Genomic DNA, 13917 nt, shown 5'->3' on the forward strand with positions numbered 1-13917 from the left:
GCCCAGGAGGTTAAATTGTCTAATGGGTATCATTCTCTTTTTAATATTACCACCACTAATATGCTTAGCAGGGATACAACCAAACAGTTTACTGTTTCTAAGCATCTTCTGGGTACAAGCAGTGAAAAGTTAAAAAATATAGTCTTGTTAAGGGATTGTCTGTAATAACTGAATTATTCCATATCTGCAAAAATAAAGCTTGTTTTTAAGCTCTACCGAGAAACCATCTGAGTCTCCTGGCAAGCTGGAAGTCTCCACTCAACCCTATGTTGGGAACACATTTCCTGGAGCGGTTCCTCTGAGGGCAGTCCTCCCCGGCATTTTCCCACATGATACAGGCAGCATCAGTGCTATTCTGATTCCCTAAAAAGATGAGCCGGCAAGATGCCTCTGTCATGTTCCCCCCCACCACCAAGACAGCAAATGGAAGACATGGGCTAGGACAGCCTTCCTGCCCATTACGGTTCCTAAATCAGCTGTTGCCCATCTACTTTCCACCCCAGAAAATGACACAGAAATATTTTAGTCATCGCCTTTATTTGGTATTGTCCTCTACATCAATGAATTTTTGAAACAGATTCCAGTTTGGGAATAATGCTGAGTTTGTCTGTTTTTCTAATCTGGCCAGTGACCCAATGATGGGATATTCCAGACAACAGCTTGGTGGACACACGTTTTCAGAAATGCTCAAATGGTAACAGCTATGAAAGGTTGTGGGAGAAGCAGCTAATTTCCTTCAAGGTAGAAGCTAGAACACAAGTAATAGCTGGGAAGTAGTGAGATAAGGCTGAGTTTAGGAAGTATTTTGTCCCTAGACAAGCACACCCGTAAGACACAGCCACTTAAAGAAAATGAGGGACCACGTTCTAGTTTCTTCATCATTGCTTAGACTCTGGTCAGAGAAAAATGGACCCCGGCACTGCCTGGACACTGTGAACTCATCCCATAAAGATAACAAATGCTTATCATAAGCTGGGAAACACGCTAATGTGAATTTTAAATAAATTCAACTTAAGCCCTATCATATTATTAGCCCTGTTTAATAGTTCAAGGACCCAAGGTCACAAAGCCATTAAGTGTGCTTACAATAAGGCATTAGTTAAAATATCTTAAGTGTACCACACACTTTGGGTTTTAAAACCACTGGGTAGGTTTTAATTATGATAGTTTCAGCAAGGAAGACCATGGCCAAAGATGGCTCATGCAGAGTATTTAAGAGATCTGGAATGAAGATTTGTGTCTGTGCAAGTCGAGAACCGCCCAGTTACCCTGAGACTTAAAGGCATAGCATGCAAGATACAAGTTTTAGACTTCTGTTTAACAGCCAGAATTTTTACATCTGCAAAAAATTTATGTTTCTAGAGCAGAATAAAAAAATACAGTTGGGAAAATTAATTGTATGTGGGGAGGGACTAAGGAGAAATACTGTCATTAGAGTTGATGAGCCCTCCAATTATAGTATATGCTAACTTAGGGAAGTAAGTGGGGCTGGCTAATCATTCCAATCTGCATGAAATGTACATGACAAATCAGAATGAGGGTACTCTACTTTGATGAAAGGGTTGGACTCTTGCTCCAAGCTCTACTCATGACAGCAGTCAGCTTCTGATCTCAGTACCCCTCAGTGAGCTGAGCCACAAGTCCCCAGCAACGAGATGTGCCAGAGCTCCTGGCGCTAGAGGACAGTGTTTCCTGGGGGTGACCCGCATCATTTAGAGTGCTGGTTAGCAACTGAAAGCACAGTCAAAAACCATCTTGCGTTTTGGAGGAAAAATAATGAAGTGTTTCATGCACGAGGCAAGAGAGTGTGTCACAGAACAATGGAAAAAGCTCTCTCTCCGGGCCACATTCTGTTGGTACTGGGCAGCTGTTGCTGCAGGAGCAGGCCCTTCACCAGGCCACGGGAGGAGGGGGTGCAGAGCTGAAACGCCTCACTGACTGTCTTTGGTTATCAAGTTCTAGTTCTCTGGGTTCAAAGCCACTATAAACTATTTTGTTATAATAATTTTCGTTCTACACCAGCAAAACCACTAACCCAAAGCCAAGTGAAAACCAAACCAAACCAAGACCCAAACAAAAACAGGAACAGCTATTTCAGTCAAGTTCTGTGAGGTTGTACCTGTTATCTTGGGGAATAGGTCATTATTCGGCACCTTTAGTCCAACAGGCCAGACTGGTATCTGAAGTACTAATCATATGAAAATGAGGACGAAGTTAACGGAATTATCCATTATGCCTTAACTCCACCGTGGAAATTAAGAAAATGAGGCCTCTAGTAAGTCATGAATGGAGACAGAACATCCCATTAATGCAGGGCAGCTACTCCTGTCCTCAACCCTTTTAAGATGAGTTATATATCAGGGGACGCTGAAGAAACACCAGAAATACCAGGAGGGGTTATACCCTTTGCTTCAGCCTCCTGAATACATGATCTTTCAGCAAAGAATGTAATGTACCATACTCTCTTTGATGAGAATTTAAATCTTTATATCAAGATCCCACACTGCAACTACTCATGAAAAAGAAATCTATTTTAAAAATAAAACAAAAAGAGTGGGGTTTCCCAAAGAAACCTTTCTGTGGCAAACATCTGGATCCAATTCAAATATGTTTTCGAGCATCTTCAATTTGCAAACGCTCTGTGCCTCTGGATGCCTGACGTCTCTACATAACTTTCACAGTCGTGGATCCTGAATCTGCATACGGCTCCAGTAATCATTTTTGGCTGTAATCCTTTTGGCATTTACTTAACTGACTAAAAATGTATCTCAGTCTCTCTTTGTCCTTCAAGAGCCTGACATTTTTGAAGAGCTCAGGAAACTAGTACTGGATAAAATGTGGATAATTGTACTGTGGTAATATAAGAAAATATCTTTGAGACATAAGAGCATTATATGTGTAACTTACTTTCGAATGTTTCAGAAAAGTCTTTCAGGACAGAGATAAAGACAGGGAGCAAGATGGATAAAACAAGTGTTAAGGTAACATTTGGAGGCTCCAGGTGAAGAATGTGTGACTAAGTCTTTGTACTGTTTTTGCAACTATTTTAAAAAATAGTTATTTTTAACTAGAAAATAGTTATAAATATTTTTATTTATAAATAAAAAAGTTATTTTTAACCAGAAATTATCTCAAAATAGAAAGTTTTTAAAAATGTTTGTCAGGTTTAGGCCTAAGAATACAATGAATTTAATGTGTAAAGGAGATTTTTATGTAGTAAAAGGAGGAAGATCCCCAAACTGAACTCTGTGTCACCTTTTTTATAAATGATGAGCCATTCATTCAGAGGAACAGGCAGGCAAATGCCGTAAGGTAACGGCATAGGGTCTTAAAGTGGAAAAAAAAAGAAAGAGAGAGAGAGAGGAAAAATGTTTAAAATATAATATATTTAATTAAAAAGAGTAGTATACTCACTGTCCAACCCAGGATGGCTGATTGTCATTAATGAGATGGATTTCGTCAATGGAGAAGAAATGGCTGATGTACAGTAATTAAATCCCTGTTGTTTAGATCTGTGACATGTCTGTGAAGGAAAAAAAGTAAACAGGTTGTGAGTACCTGCTCTCATATTTCTACATAAGCATCAAATTTTACATTCCGACTCAGCCTAGGGAAATAAGGCAGTACACAACAGGGATAAGAGCACAGGCTTCGTAGTCAAAAGTCTCCCCTGCCACGAAACAGCTGCTCAACTTCAGAGAAGCTACCTAGCTTTTCTGAGCCTTAGTGTTCTTATCGGTAAAATGGGGATAGTTAGAGTATCCATCCTTTACAGTTGTCTCGTATCCCTCATAATACCTAATGATGTTTCAAACTTCGTAAGTGCTTAATAAAACATCTACTGAATGCATAATCAGATAAAAATAATTTCACTGGAAATACCAAAACTACATATAGTTCTTGCTCTTTGAAAATCTAAATATCACTTACAGATATAGTAGGATACCAGTAATATCATTCTTATTTTAAAGAGTTGGAAACAGAGGTACAAACAGAAAGTGTTTTAAGATCACAAGCAAAGTTGCCTGTGCATCTGGACAGAAGCCTAAATCATTTTCACTTCCTCTTCTAAGATTAGACTGCTTCTACATGAACATGAGGGTGACTGAAATTTGACAACTGAACTCCCTCAGTAAATTCACAGCCACTTCAAGGCCATGTAATCCAACCCACTGCAGAAGTTTCTGCAACAAAACCCACGACAGTCAACTAGTGTTTACTAGTATGCTTCCGGTGATGATGGGATCCCTCTCCTTTTGCTTTGAGAGAGTTGCCATTCTAATTGGCAACTAACTTTAATGACCATAAATCCCTTCCCTTCATAGTAAGCTGAAATCTGTACATGCTGAAAGGGAAGCAATGAAAATCCGTTACCAGGGTGAACTCAATTGCGCCAACGACTTCTGATTATTTAGAGCTTGTTCCATGGGTAACCATGGAGTCTGAGGCAAACAGTTGCTATGTTTTGAATACAACTGTGAGGTCTGAAAAATGACATCAGTGAAAGGCAGAGACCTTCAACAGAAGTTGGCTGCAGGCAACTTGTGCACATCAGTGATACCAGCAGCTCAAATATCCACTCTGAGGTTACACACAAGATGGAAAACTATGGGTGGGCAGAGCCCCCGGAAGGCTAAGCACACAAGGTGCTACACTGTCAACAACTTCAGCTAGGCAGACTCAATCAGAAAGGCCATTAGAAAGACATCACTTACTATAAAACAGGGTCCTAGCTAAAATTCCTAGGAATGTCAGTTCAGGAAATGTTATTACATAAACAATATTAAGAAAATTAAAATGTTCTCATTTCCTCATTAAAAGTCATCTACTTCAAATGAGACATGGAAAAAAACAGTGAGACTAACAGTCTGGAATTCTGAGTTTAATACTGTTCAGCTAATAGCCAGTTATGAGGCTTAGGCAAGTCATTTAAATGGGCTTGAAGTTCTCACACACCAAAGCTTAAGCGGAATAGGAAGGGATATATTGGCTCTAAGTCTATGATTCTGTTCACAAACACACAATTTTTGGTATTTTACGTGGTCCTACAAATGACTTCCAAAGGATTCTATACACGTAAAATGCAACTTTTTCACTTGTCAGACTTTCCACTTGTCAGAGATGCTCCCGGCAGTCAGCAAATTACTGTTTCTTATTTTTTTCCTCCCTTTTCCTGTTACCATTAGGCTAAATAAATCTAAACCATTTACTTCAATGAATATATTCTCTGTATTCTTGTTATTTTTCTTAACTTTTTCTAAAAAGTATCAGGCCAAGAAGCCACGGGTGGGGGCCAAGAAGCCACGGGTGGTGGCCAAAAGGAGGTAAAATTCCTTTAGGCCTTCAACTGCATTTTCCTTAGGCCTAAATTCTCTTAGGCCTTCACATGAGCATAAGCGATACATTCATTACTAAGGTAATCCTCTAGTGCCAAATTTATATTTGGTCATATCATTGCTATGTAGCAGGATGTAATAAAAAATTAAATTTCTACACAAAACCTTAGTCACCGATTCAAAGAACAGGTTAAGGTTTTTGTTTGTTTAATTTGAAATGTTTCCTTACATTTCTATCTAAAATGCCAGTCACCTATTCAGAGACAGGTGTTTAACTTTTTTGTTTGTTTAATTAGACATGTTTCATTTGAATGTGTATCCCGGAATCCTCTCAGAAGTTAATCCAAAGGCTCCTTGGCCGAAGAGGAGGAAAAAGGACTCGGAGTGGGGTAGGATGCTAGAAAAGCATATGATTCAAATTCTCAACTCAAAAACTCCCTGAGGGTAAGTGATAAAGAGAAGATGAGAACTAAGAAAAAGTCACTTGGTCTGGTTGAAAAGGAAGCCCAGGACCTTCAAGACAGGAATTTCAAGAGCGTGATAGTGGTGGACGTTAGGTGGGGAGAAAGAGAAGGCAGGGAGTGTAGACGCTGTCTCAAATAGCTTGGCAGTGATAGGAAGCAGAGAGAATACTTAGTTGTTGCCTAGACAATGCAATGAGACAAAGAATTTTTTTTCCCCAGGAAGGAGAAACTTAGGATATGTTTTTGAGAATTGGGAAATTTAACAATGGTAAGTAATACACTTCAAGACTCATTTTACTACTGGCGTGGTAAAAGAAGTCCTCAGACAAGAAGAAAAACTCAATTTAATATCCTGGATACTCTCCTAATTTCAAAACGTTTGCTTTGCTGGAATATTTAAATCTATGCAGATTAATGGCATTCTTTAATTAGTATTAAGTGCTAAAAAACTGCTGTGTGCTACACGGAGATTATTACATAGTGGGTAAGTAATCATAGCTCCTAGCCTTATATTAACATAAATCTTGCCTTCTTTGTTCCTAATATGAGGACATATTTAGGGAAATAAAACTAATTTTTTCCAAATTAGCAACATATACCCATTTCAGCCTTACCTGCTGATCAAACATCCTATGTTCTCTCTGGCCTGATTCCAGATCCTCTTCTGAAAGTGACACCAACGAGTCACCCCTTTCCTCGCCACTAAAAGGGTGTCTGTCTTTGGTGTTTGAAGAGTTTACTTCCAGAGATGAGGATGGCTTGTTTCCAATACCAGCTCCTCCTGTCAAGCCTTCTAGACTGAAACTGAACACAGAACCAAGAGTTAATTCATTCTATTTCTGAGTTTCAGAAAGGAAGGAGGATACAAAATCCCTTTAGCTGTATCTCCCTTGCTCATAAGTATTTCTATGTCACCCAGCAAAACCATCTGCAAGGGCATAGCCATGAGCGCCACCTACCCTTCCCCCGCAAATATCCTGGTATGCTGAGAAACATACTGCACTTAGATTTTTTTTTTTTTTTAACCTCATTCAACTTATTCAAATGTTGAACCACTTAAGGTCATTTTCTCAGACATTTTTCAATATACCATATGGACAGGCCACATTAGCTTATTGATCTTTTATTCATGTGTGTTTTTTCCCTTGATCTGATGTGATCAATCTTTGCCAGAATCTGAACTCTGCAAATGCCAAAGAATTAAATGGCATAAGTAACTTTCAGAAGGCAAACAGGGAGACCTAGACTTGAGAGAGAGAGAGAATATGAGCATAAGTAACTTTCAGAAGGCAAAGAGGGAGACGTAGACTTGCCCTTGCATCCATCAAGTGGACCTTTATAACTTTACATTCAACTATAGTCTAGGTGACCTTTATAACTTCACAGGTATGCATCCACCCCCAGAAATCCCACATTACGTAGGAACATGACCATCTGTGCACACCTGCCCGGACAACAACTGCTTTGACAGGTTTCCTGAGAATTGTTATTTGCAGACAGGCACATGTGACACCTTAAAGGGCAAAAGCTGAAAAGCTACTGCATCTAAAAGAGGTTTAATTTTTTTTTTTTTCCCCCTTAATACTGACAAAGGGGAAAAAAGCAAACTTAAGGTTTGGTATCTAAAATGGGATCCCTGGAATAAAGACTATGCGGTTTGCGGAGCGAAAAGCATTTTTTTGTAAGCAGGAGGCTACAGAGAGAGGTTGGCCATCTATCATCCTTGGGGTTGCTAGCCAGAATAATTTACATGCAGTTACAACTGGATCTCAGAATACAGCTGTAGCGGACCATGTCCTCAGTTACAAGCATCTGGAATTGTATTTGAAGGTATACTGAAGTTATTTAGTTATCTCTGCTCAAAGTTAATTGCTACAGGGCTTCCCTGGTGGCGCAGTGGTTGAGAATCTGCCTGCTAAGGCAGGGGACATGGGTTCGAGCCCTGGTCTGAGAAGATCCCACATGCCGCGGAGCAACTAGGCCCGTGAGCCACAACTACTGAGCCTGCGCATCTGGAGCCTGTGCTCCGCAACAAGAGAGGCCGCGATAGTGAGAGGCCCGCACACCGCGATGAAGAGTGGCCCCCACTTGCCGCAACTAGAGAAAGCCCTCGCACAGAAACGAAGATCCAACACAGCCAAAAATTTAAAAAAAAAAATTAAAAAAAAAGTGTACCTTATTAAAAAAAAAAAAAAGAAGTCAATTGCTACAAAAAATTTATGTATGCCAGTCTAGAAGGGTTTCTATTTGCTCTTTTTCCCCATGAATTACTTACTATGAACTGAAACCGTATGCCTCTATTTTCTTGAGTAAATTAAGCAATGGATTTTGTTTTTCTTATTTCAATATGACAATAGAAATCATGACTAACTACACGTAAATGTCTCTGTAAAACTCATAGCAGGGATAAGAAGACAGACTAAGTGAAGAAATTTAGTTTTCTATTATGAATTATTTGTAAAGCCTGGGAAAGCCAGATCTATGCTTACCACAAAATTTAAACCTGAAAATGTTTTAGTAATTAAATCTGGCTGCTTAGTTGAGAGAAGAATATGTAATGATGAGGAATCTGTGAGCTTGAAATCTAAACAGATTGGTGGTCTTTGGTCACTTTGTTATACAGCAGCAACTAACACAACACTGTAAAGCAATTATGCTCCCATAAAAATGTTAAAAAAATAAATAAAGAGATTGGTGGATTTGGAAGTGTAAAAAGATGAGTGCATCTTATTAGCTGCCTTGTTTGTGTTATTGTTTTCCGCAGGATGTAGGAATTCCTAGGATCTGGGAATTAGGACAGATCAAAACAAACAGAAAACTGATTTATCATACCACGGAGACAAGTCTGTGCAGGAAACACCAAATCTATAGCCACTTGAGCCAAAAAGGATGCATCAGGGTACACCATCCAACTCCTAGGCTGGACCGCTTCAACTGGATCAGTGGTGCCCACAGCAGAGGTGGCACAACACTGTGCTCACAGACAAAGCAGGCTGCCATATGCATTCCAGCCACACAGAAGCCAGCTCCAAGCCAAAAGCTCAAGTGCCATATTTTATGATTCCCCCTTTGGTGGCTGGACACATAACAATACCATACCTTCTGTAATTAAAGTCAGCGCTCAGGGCAGCAGAGTATTGCACACCAGAGGGACACCAGCTCATACTGGGGATGACATCAAGGGAAGAAACAGAAACGGAAGAAGAGGAAACAGGGATGGGATTATTGGGTTTAAAAAGAAAGGGCATGGTTAGAGACAGACGGATTTATCTGATTATCGAAAAATTAGGAATGTAACATTGATTTAGAACTTAGAAAATGGCTGGAACAAAAAACACGGAAACTTAAAATTGTTCTACTGATGTCCATCTACATAATGTGCTGGAAATGACTACGTGAATTCTTTACAGGATAACAAGCCCAATCTTGGAAAACCAAGAATTCCTCCTAGCGAACCCTGAACAGAGAATCCACCCTACGTGTGGCTTCTTCTTTGTTCCAACCTCCACTACTGGGGACAATCTCTCTATACATCCCACCACTCCTCCAACTCCCTTACCCCAGTATCTCTAATCCTTAACTAAAAGGAACGATGACAAACTGCACTAGGGTAGGCTCACTGAGTCATCAGTTCTTTTCATGTTTCCATTAGGGATCCATCTAAGCCAGACAATTCATATATCTTTCATAATGATAACCAATCAACACTTAGATTCACCTTCAAACCCTATTCACCAGGCTTCTATGCTAAAGATAAAGCATATAACAATGATCCTGTTTCCTTGTATTTTAATGATAACGAAGGGATTTCTTTCCTTAAAAAGAAAAGGAATTTTATAGTACTGAGTGAGCAATGTGTCTCTTAATTTTAGGTTTGTATCCACTTTCCCACAAGATTTAAAAAAATCCACTTGATCATCTATTTCCTTGACTATCTCAGCACTGATATTTATTCTCAAGCAGCAAGAACAGAAAATCTGGGGTTGGAAATGCTAAGTAAACATAACCAGCCAGAAAATAACCAATTCAAAATATCAGATACTCTGTGAAAGGAGCTGCATCCACAGGAGAGGATTTCTGATTAACAAAAGCTATCATTTAAAAAATAACACTGCTACTATTTTGGCCTTAAGGTCCTCAGTGACATTGTTTTAAGAAGGGGGATAACAGTAAAACCAATCAGCTTCCTGAACCTTCAAATGGGAAGACCTACAGACACCAAAAAAACCCACTTTCGTCTTGAATACAGCTGATAACTCTGTTTTGTTGACAAGTGGGAGGTTTTTGACAGACGAAAAAAGACAAGGAAAATGGTGGGAGAATAAATATGAGCTACCTCTATGGATCCTCTAAAAGTAAATCTTAAAAATAATATCATTAAAAAATAATTTAAATGGTAAAACATTTTAAATCAGATTAAATTAATAGTACAAAGCTCACAAGTGCAAAAGCAGATAGTGGAAATACACACCTGAGACATGTCTCTACTAGTCTGCTAAGCAAGACCAGACTGACTTATAATTTACTTGTGGGAGGGAAGCAAGACTTGATATAGTTTGCAGACACACATGAGATTCAGAAGTCCATTCTTTGAAAATTAACTTAATTTGATATCTCTAAACTGTTAATAAAAAGGCACATTATGCCTAAATAGCCAATTTATTAAAAACAGAACGTAGAAAAAATTAGTGACTGAATATATTTTGCCGATTTATCATTCATTAAAACTAAAATAATGTCTTTCTTTCTACAGATTTAAACTTCCCTTTACTCTCAGAAAATGACAATGATGTGAGAGACTGGGATGAAATTTAGGATGAAGAGAACGAAGAACAACAGGGAGCCAGAAACCGCATCTGAAAAGCTTTTCTAAGGATTCAGGAAGGAAGCTGCAGATGGTCCTACAGTAGCAGAAAATTCCTTTCACAACTAAGAGTATTTTTGAGAGCATCCTAATTTCCTCAATTCCTCAACTGGGGGGAGGTAACAATTCATGGTTCTTTAGCTTTATTTTGAGATTTAGTAGTTCCAGATTTAAAAAAACAAAAACAAGTATCCCGCTCCCCCCACCTTTTAATACTTGTTGGAATGTTTCAATTTTAGTAGCTAAGGCTTAATACAAAATTTAAAATTATAACCCATGTTCTTCGTACAGAAATGTGACTAGGGATGAAACCGTCACTGGAGCCGCTGTGATGGCTGTTTCTACATGCTAACCTGGACTGCATCCAGCAACTTGTCATCTTCCAGTGTCATCCAGTGCATGATTTTAATAAGTCCATACTGAAGAGTTTAAAAGAAAGTCAGACAAATATATCTCTAAAGGTTTTAGATACTTCTACTGAAAAAGGCATTTAACAACCTGTTTCCCTGGAGAAAAACTTAACCCGGTTCATGATTATCTAAGATTCATGAGAACATTTGTATTTGAGCTCAACTCTCTGCCTAAAATCTGGAATTAAAGGAAACACCTACTTGAAAAAGATGAAGTGGGAAAGAAAGACTGTTATTTGCCTGCTTCCCAACAAACAGCTTCAGCTAATAGTTAAAAATACCTCTTTACAAGTGTCTCCTAATACGAGACACTAACAGTAATCAAACCATCGTTCTTAGATTTCTAAATTTTTTTCCAAACAAGGGAAGAAAAAGTCACAAATGACTTCTGTATGGTAAATATAAAACAAAACTCAGCATTCGAACAATTTAAAGCAAATCAGCACTTTCTGGCTAGAAATGACTTTTCAGCTTATAAATCACTGTAATTTTTAGCTTCAAAATTTTACATGACAAAAAATAATTAAGGAATTGAAAGACTGAGAGGGCCTCTGAGAAATCAGCTGATGCCTCTTACTTGCTTTAAGGAATGACCACATCAGCAGTGGAATGGAGAGTGCCAGGTGGCCTAGGAAGACAGGCTTTCATCACATTATTAAAGAACATGTTGAAAATATTTTAGGGCCTGTACATGAGCACACTCATGTTTCTGGTTCTTCCCCTTTTTTTGGAAAGAAAGAAAAAGTACTCCCCAGGGTCCATTACATAGGCACAGCAGACACTTCTTTGAATTCTCCTGGATAAAGCTGGGGAGACCCTATTATCAAAATTATCTGAACGCCAAAAAGCACAAGATGGAAAAAATATTTTTTAAACTGTTTTTCAAAAAATAAAAGTAGAATACGAAAAAACTTCAAATTCGAGAAACCATTTCATATGGAATGGACATTAGCAATTAATAAGTACCTGTATTTTATTTGTCTGAAGCAGACATGACATTATTTAAAAATAGACTGTTTAATCACAGATGAAGCAGAATGAGATGCTTGTTAGTATAAGCTCAAAGGCAAACAGTTAGTCCATCAAGTTAGTGAGCTCTGTACCTTCTCCTATGAATGGGAGGTCTCCTGACAACATCCCCAAGAACTCGCATTGAACTGAAAATGAATGGTGGAAGAGGTCAGTGTCGAGTTGAAATAAAATGGATACAAATGCATGAAACATACAGACATCACACTGGGAAGAGACACAATCTCCAAAGAGAAATAGTTCAGGGAGTAAGGGAATGAAAGAATGTGGAATCAGGAAAATATTATGACCAAAAAGGCCTGATAATTTCTGAGAAGGGCTACTTTGCTCCCTCCTTGCTCCAAGGAGTTAATCAGGTGACCAAGAATGAGGTTTATTAAATTATAAAAGTAAAAGGATTTTTAAAAAAGGCCATTCAAAACTTTAAAAGGGTTTTCTTAAGACTCTACAATTCAGGTCACACTATATGCAGATAATACTATAAGAATTAGTCAAACTAATTAAAGTGAACCCTAACTCTCATTCCATTATCTCCAGAGGTACTGGGACAGGGGTGCTAAGCAATCCTTAATGATAACCTCAAACAGGAGATTCCATGGTATCACATAGGTTGAAAATATAAACAATTTAGGTGATACGGTTCTAATCTTAGCTCAGTCCTAAAATCACCATGTAATCTTGGGCAAAATCATTTAATCTGAGCTTCAATTTCCTCATTGGAGCTACATGACCCATGAAGGCACATCTAGCTCGGAAATCAAAGTCATGGCAAAGGGATCCATAGTGGTTTATAAAGGAAAACAGATTATATATAAAATAAATCCTCATTTCTCAATGTTGTCATCATCTAAGACAAGTATATCCTGTCAAGAAGCTTCTCTTGCTTCAGGAAGGGAATTCTGGCTGTAGGGATCATTCCCCCAACCTTATTTTTTCTTGCGGTGTGAATGCTTAAAAAAAAAAAAAAAAAAAAAAAAGTACAGCTTGAATAAAGCTGGGAAGGAAAGCTTTTAGAAACTGCTTTTTACATAATCTAGGATTTCAAATATATATAAAAACTGCCCATCAGATAAAGCAACCGCTTATTTTTAAGCTTAGCATCCTGAACTCCACCACAGAATAATACGGAGTTGTAGAAAGAGCGCCTGACCAGGAAACTGGAAACCTGGATCCCACTGACCTTGGGTAAATGATATAAACTACCTGCAGAGTCTCATCTGCAAAAATGGGGTTAATCCCACCTGACTCATGAAGAGGTTGCAAAATTACATGAGACAATGTGTTATTAAAAGAATCTGAAAAGGGTAGCAAGTCAGGAAGGTATAAGGTATGATGAAGGCAGGGACTTTGTTCACCTCTGGGTCTCCAGAACGTAGAAATGCCTGACATGCAGGCGGTGCTTAATATATGTTGGCCGAATAAAAGAATAAATGAGTGAGTGAATGTGATCAGATTACATGTACTTATAGCTATGAGCCAAAATATTAGGAGGTCAAGGAATTTTTAAAAAGCAAACAAACCAGTAACTGCTGCTGGTGAACCGTTTATATCGATTGTTTTACAACTGTCAGCCTCCTCCCCTGGCTGCTTGTCCTCATTAAGAAAGCAGCTTTGGAGCAGGCACACCTTTGTACATACAGTAGGCATCATGGCACTTGTTCTTTACACTTAAAGCCATCTGCTTAAATTCATCTAGGCAGCCAATGGTCAGAAGCCAATCCAACTTTTCTTATAGCCTGCTTCCAAACTGAAGGTATGAGACTGGGTGGCACTTACAAGAGAGCCCCAAGACTGAGTGATACATGGAAAAATAG

General features: G+C 38.6%; 1 protein-coding gene across 12 annotated transcripts in view; it reads right to left on the reverse strand.

Moving 5' to 3' along the window:
• AKAP13 (A-kinase anchoring protein 13) overlaps positions 1 to 13917 on the reverse strand; it is a 351713-nt gene that overhangs the window by 65357 nt on the left and 272439 nt on the right. For 7 of the 12 annotated variants that reach the window (XM_057541948.1, XM_057541946.1, XM_057541944.1 and 4 more), the window contains exons 12-15: positions 12178 to 12231; positions 8900 to 8965; positions 6415 to 6604; positions 3415 to 3523 (exon numbers count right to left, since the gene is read on the reverse strand). In XM_057541948.1, coding sequence (XP_057397931.1) covers positions 3415 to 3523; positions 6415 to 6604; positions 8900 to 8965; positions 12178 to 12231 — 419 coding nt within the window. The remainder of the gene's footprint in view (positions 1 to 3414; positions 3524 to 6414; positions 6605 to 8899; positions 8966 to 12177; positions 12232 to 13917) is intronic. The other 5 variants (XM_057541952.1, XM_057541951.1, XM_057541953.1 and 2 more) reach the window with 2 other exon arrangements.

The sequence above is a fragment of the Balaenoptera acutorostrata genome, chromosome 3 (genome assembly GCF_949987535.1).
Source record: "Balaenoptera acutorostrata chromosome 3, mBalAcu1.1, whole genome shotgun sequence".
NCBI classification, from domain to species: Eukaryota; Metazoa; Chordata; class Mammalia; order Artiodactyla; family Balaenopteridae; genus Balaenoptera; species Balaenoptera acutorostrata.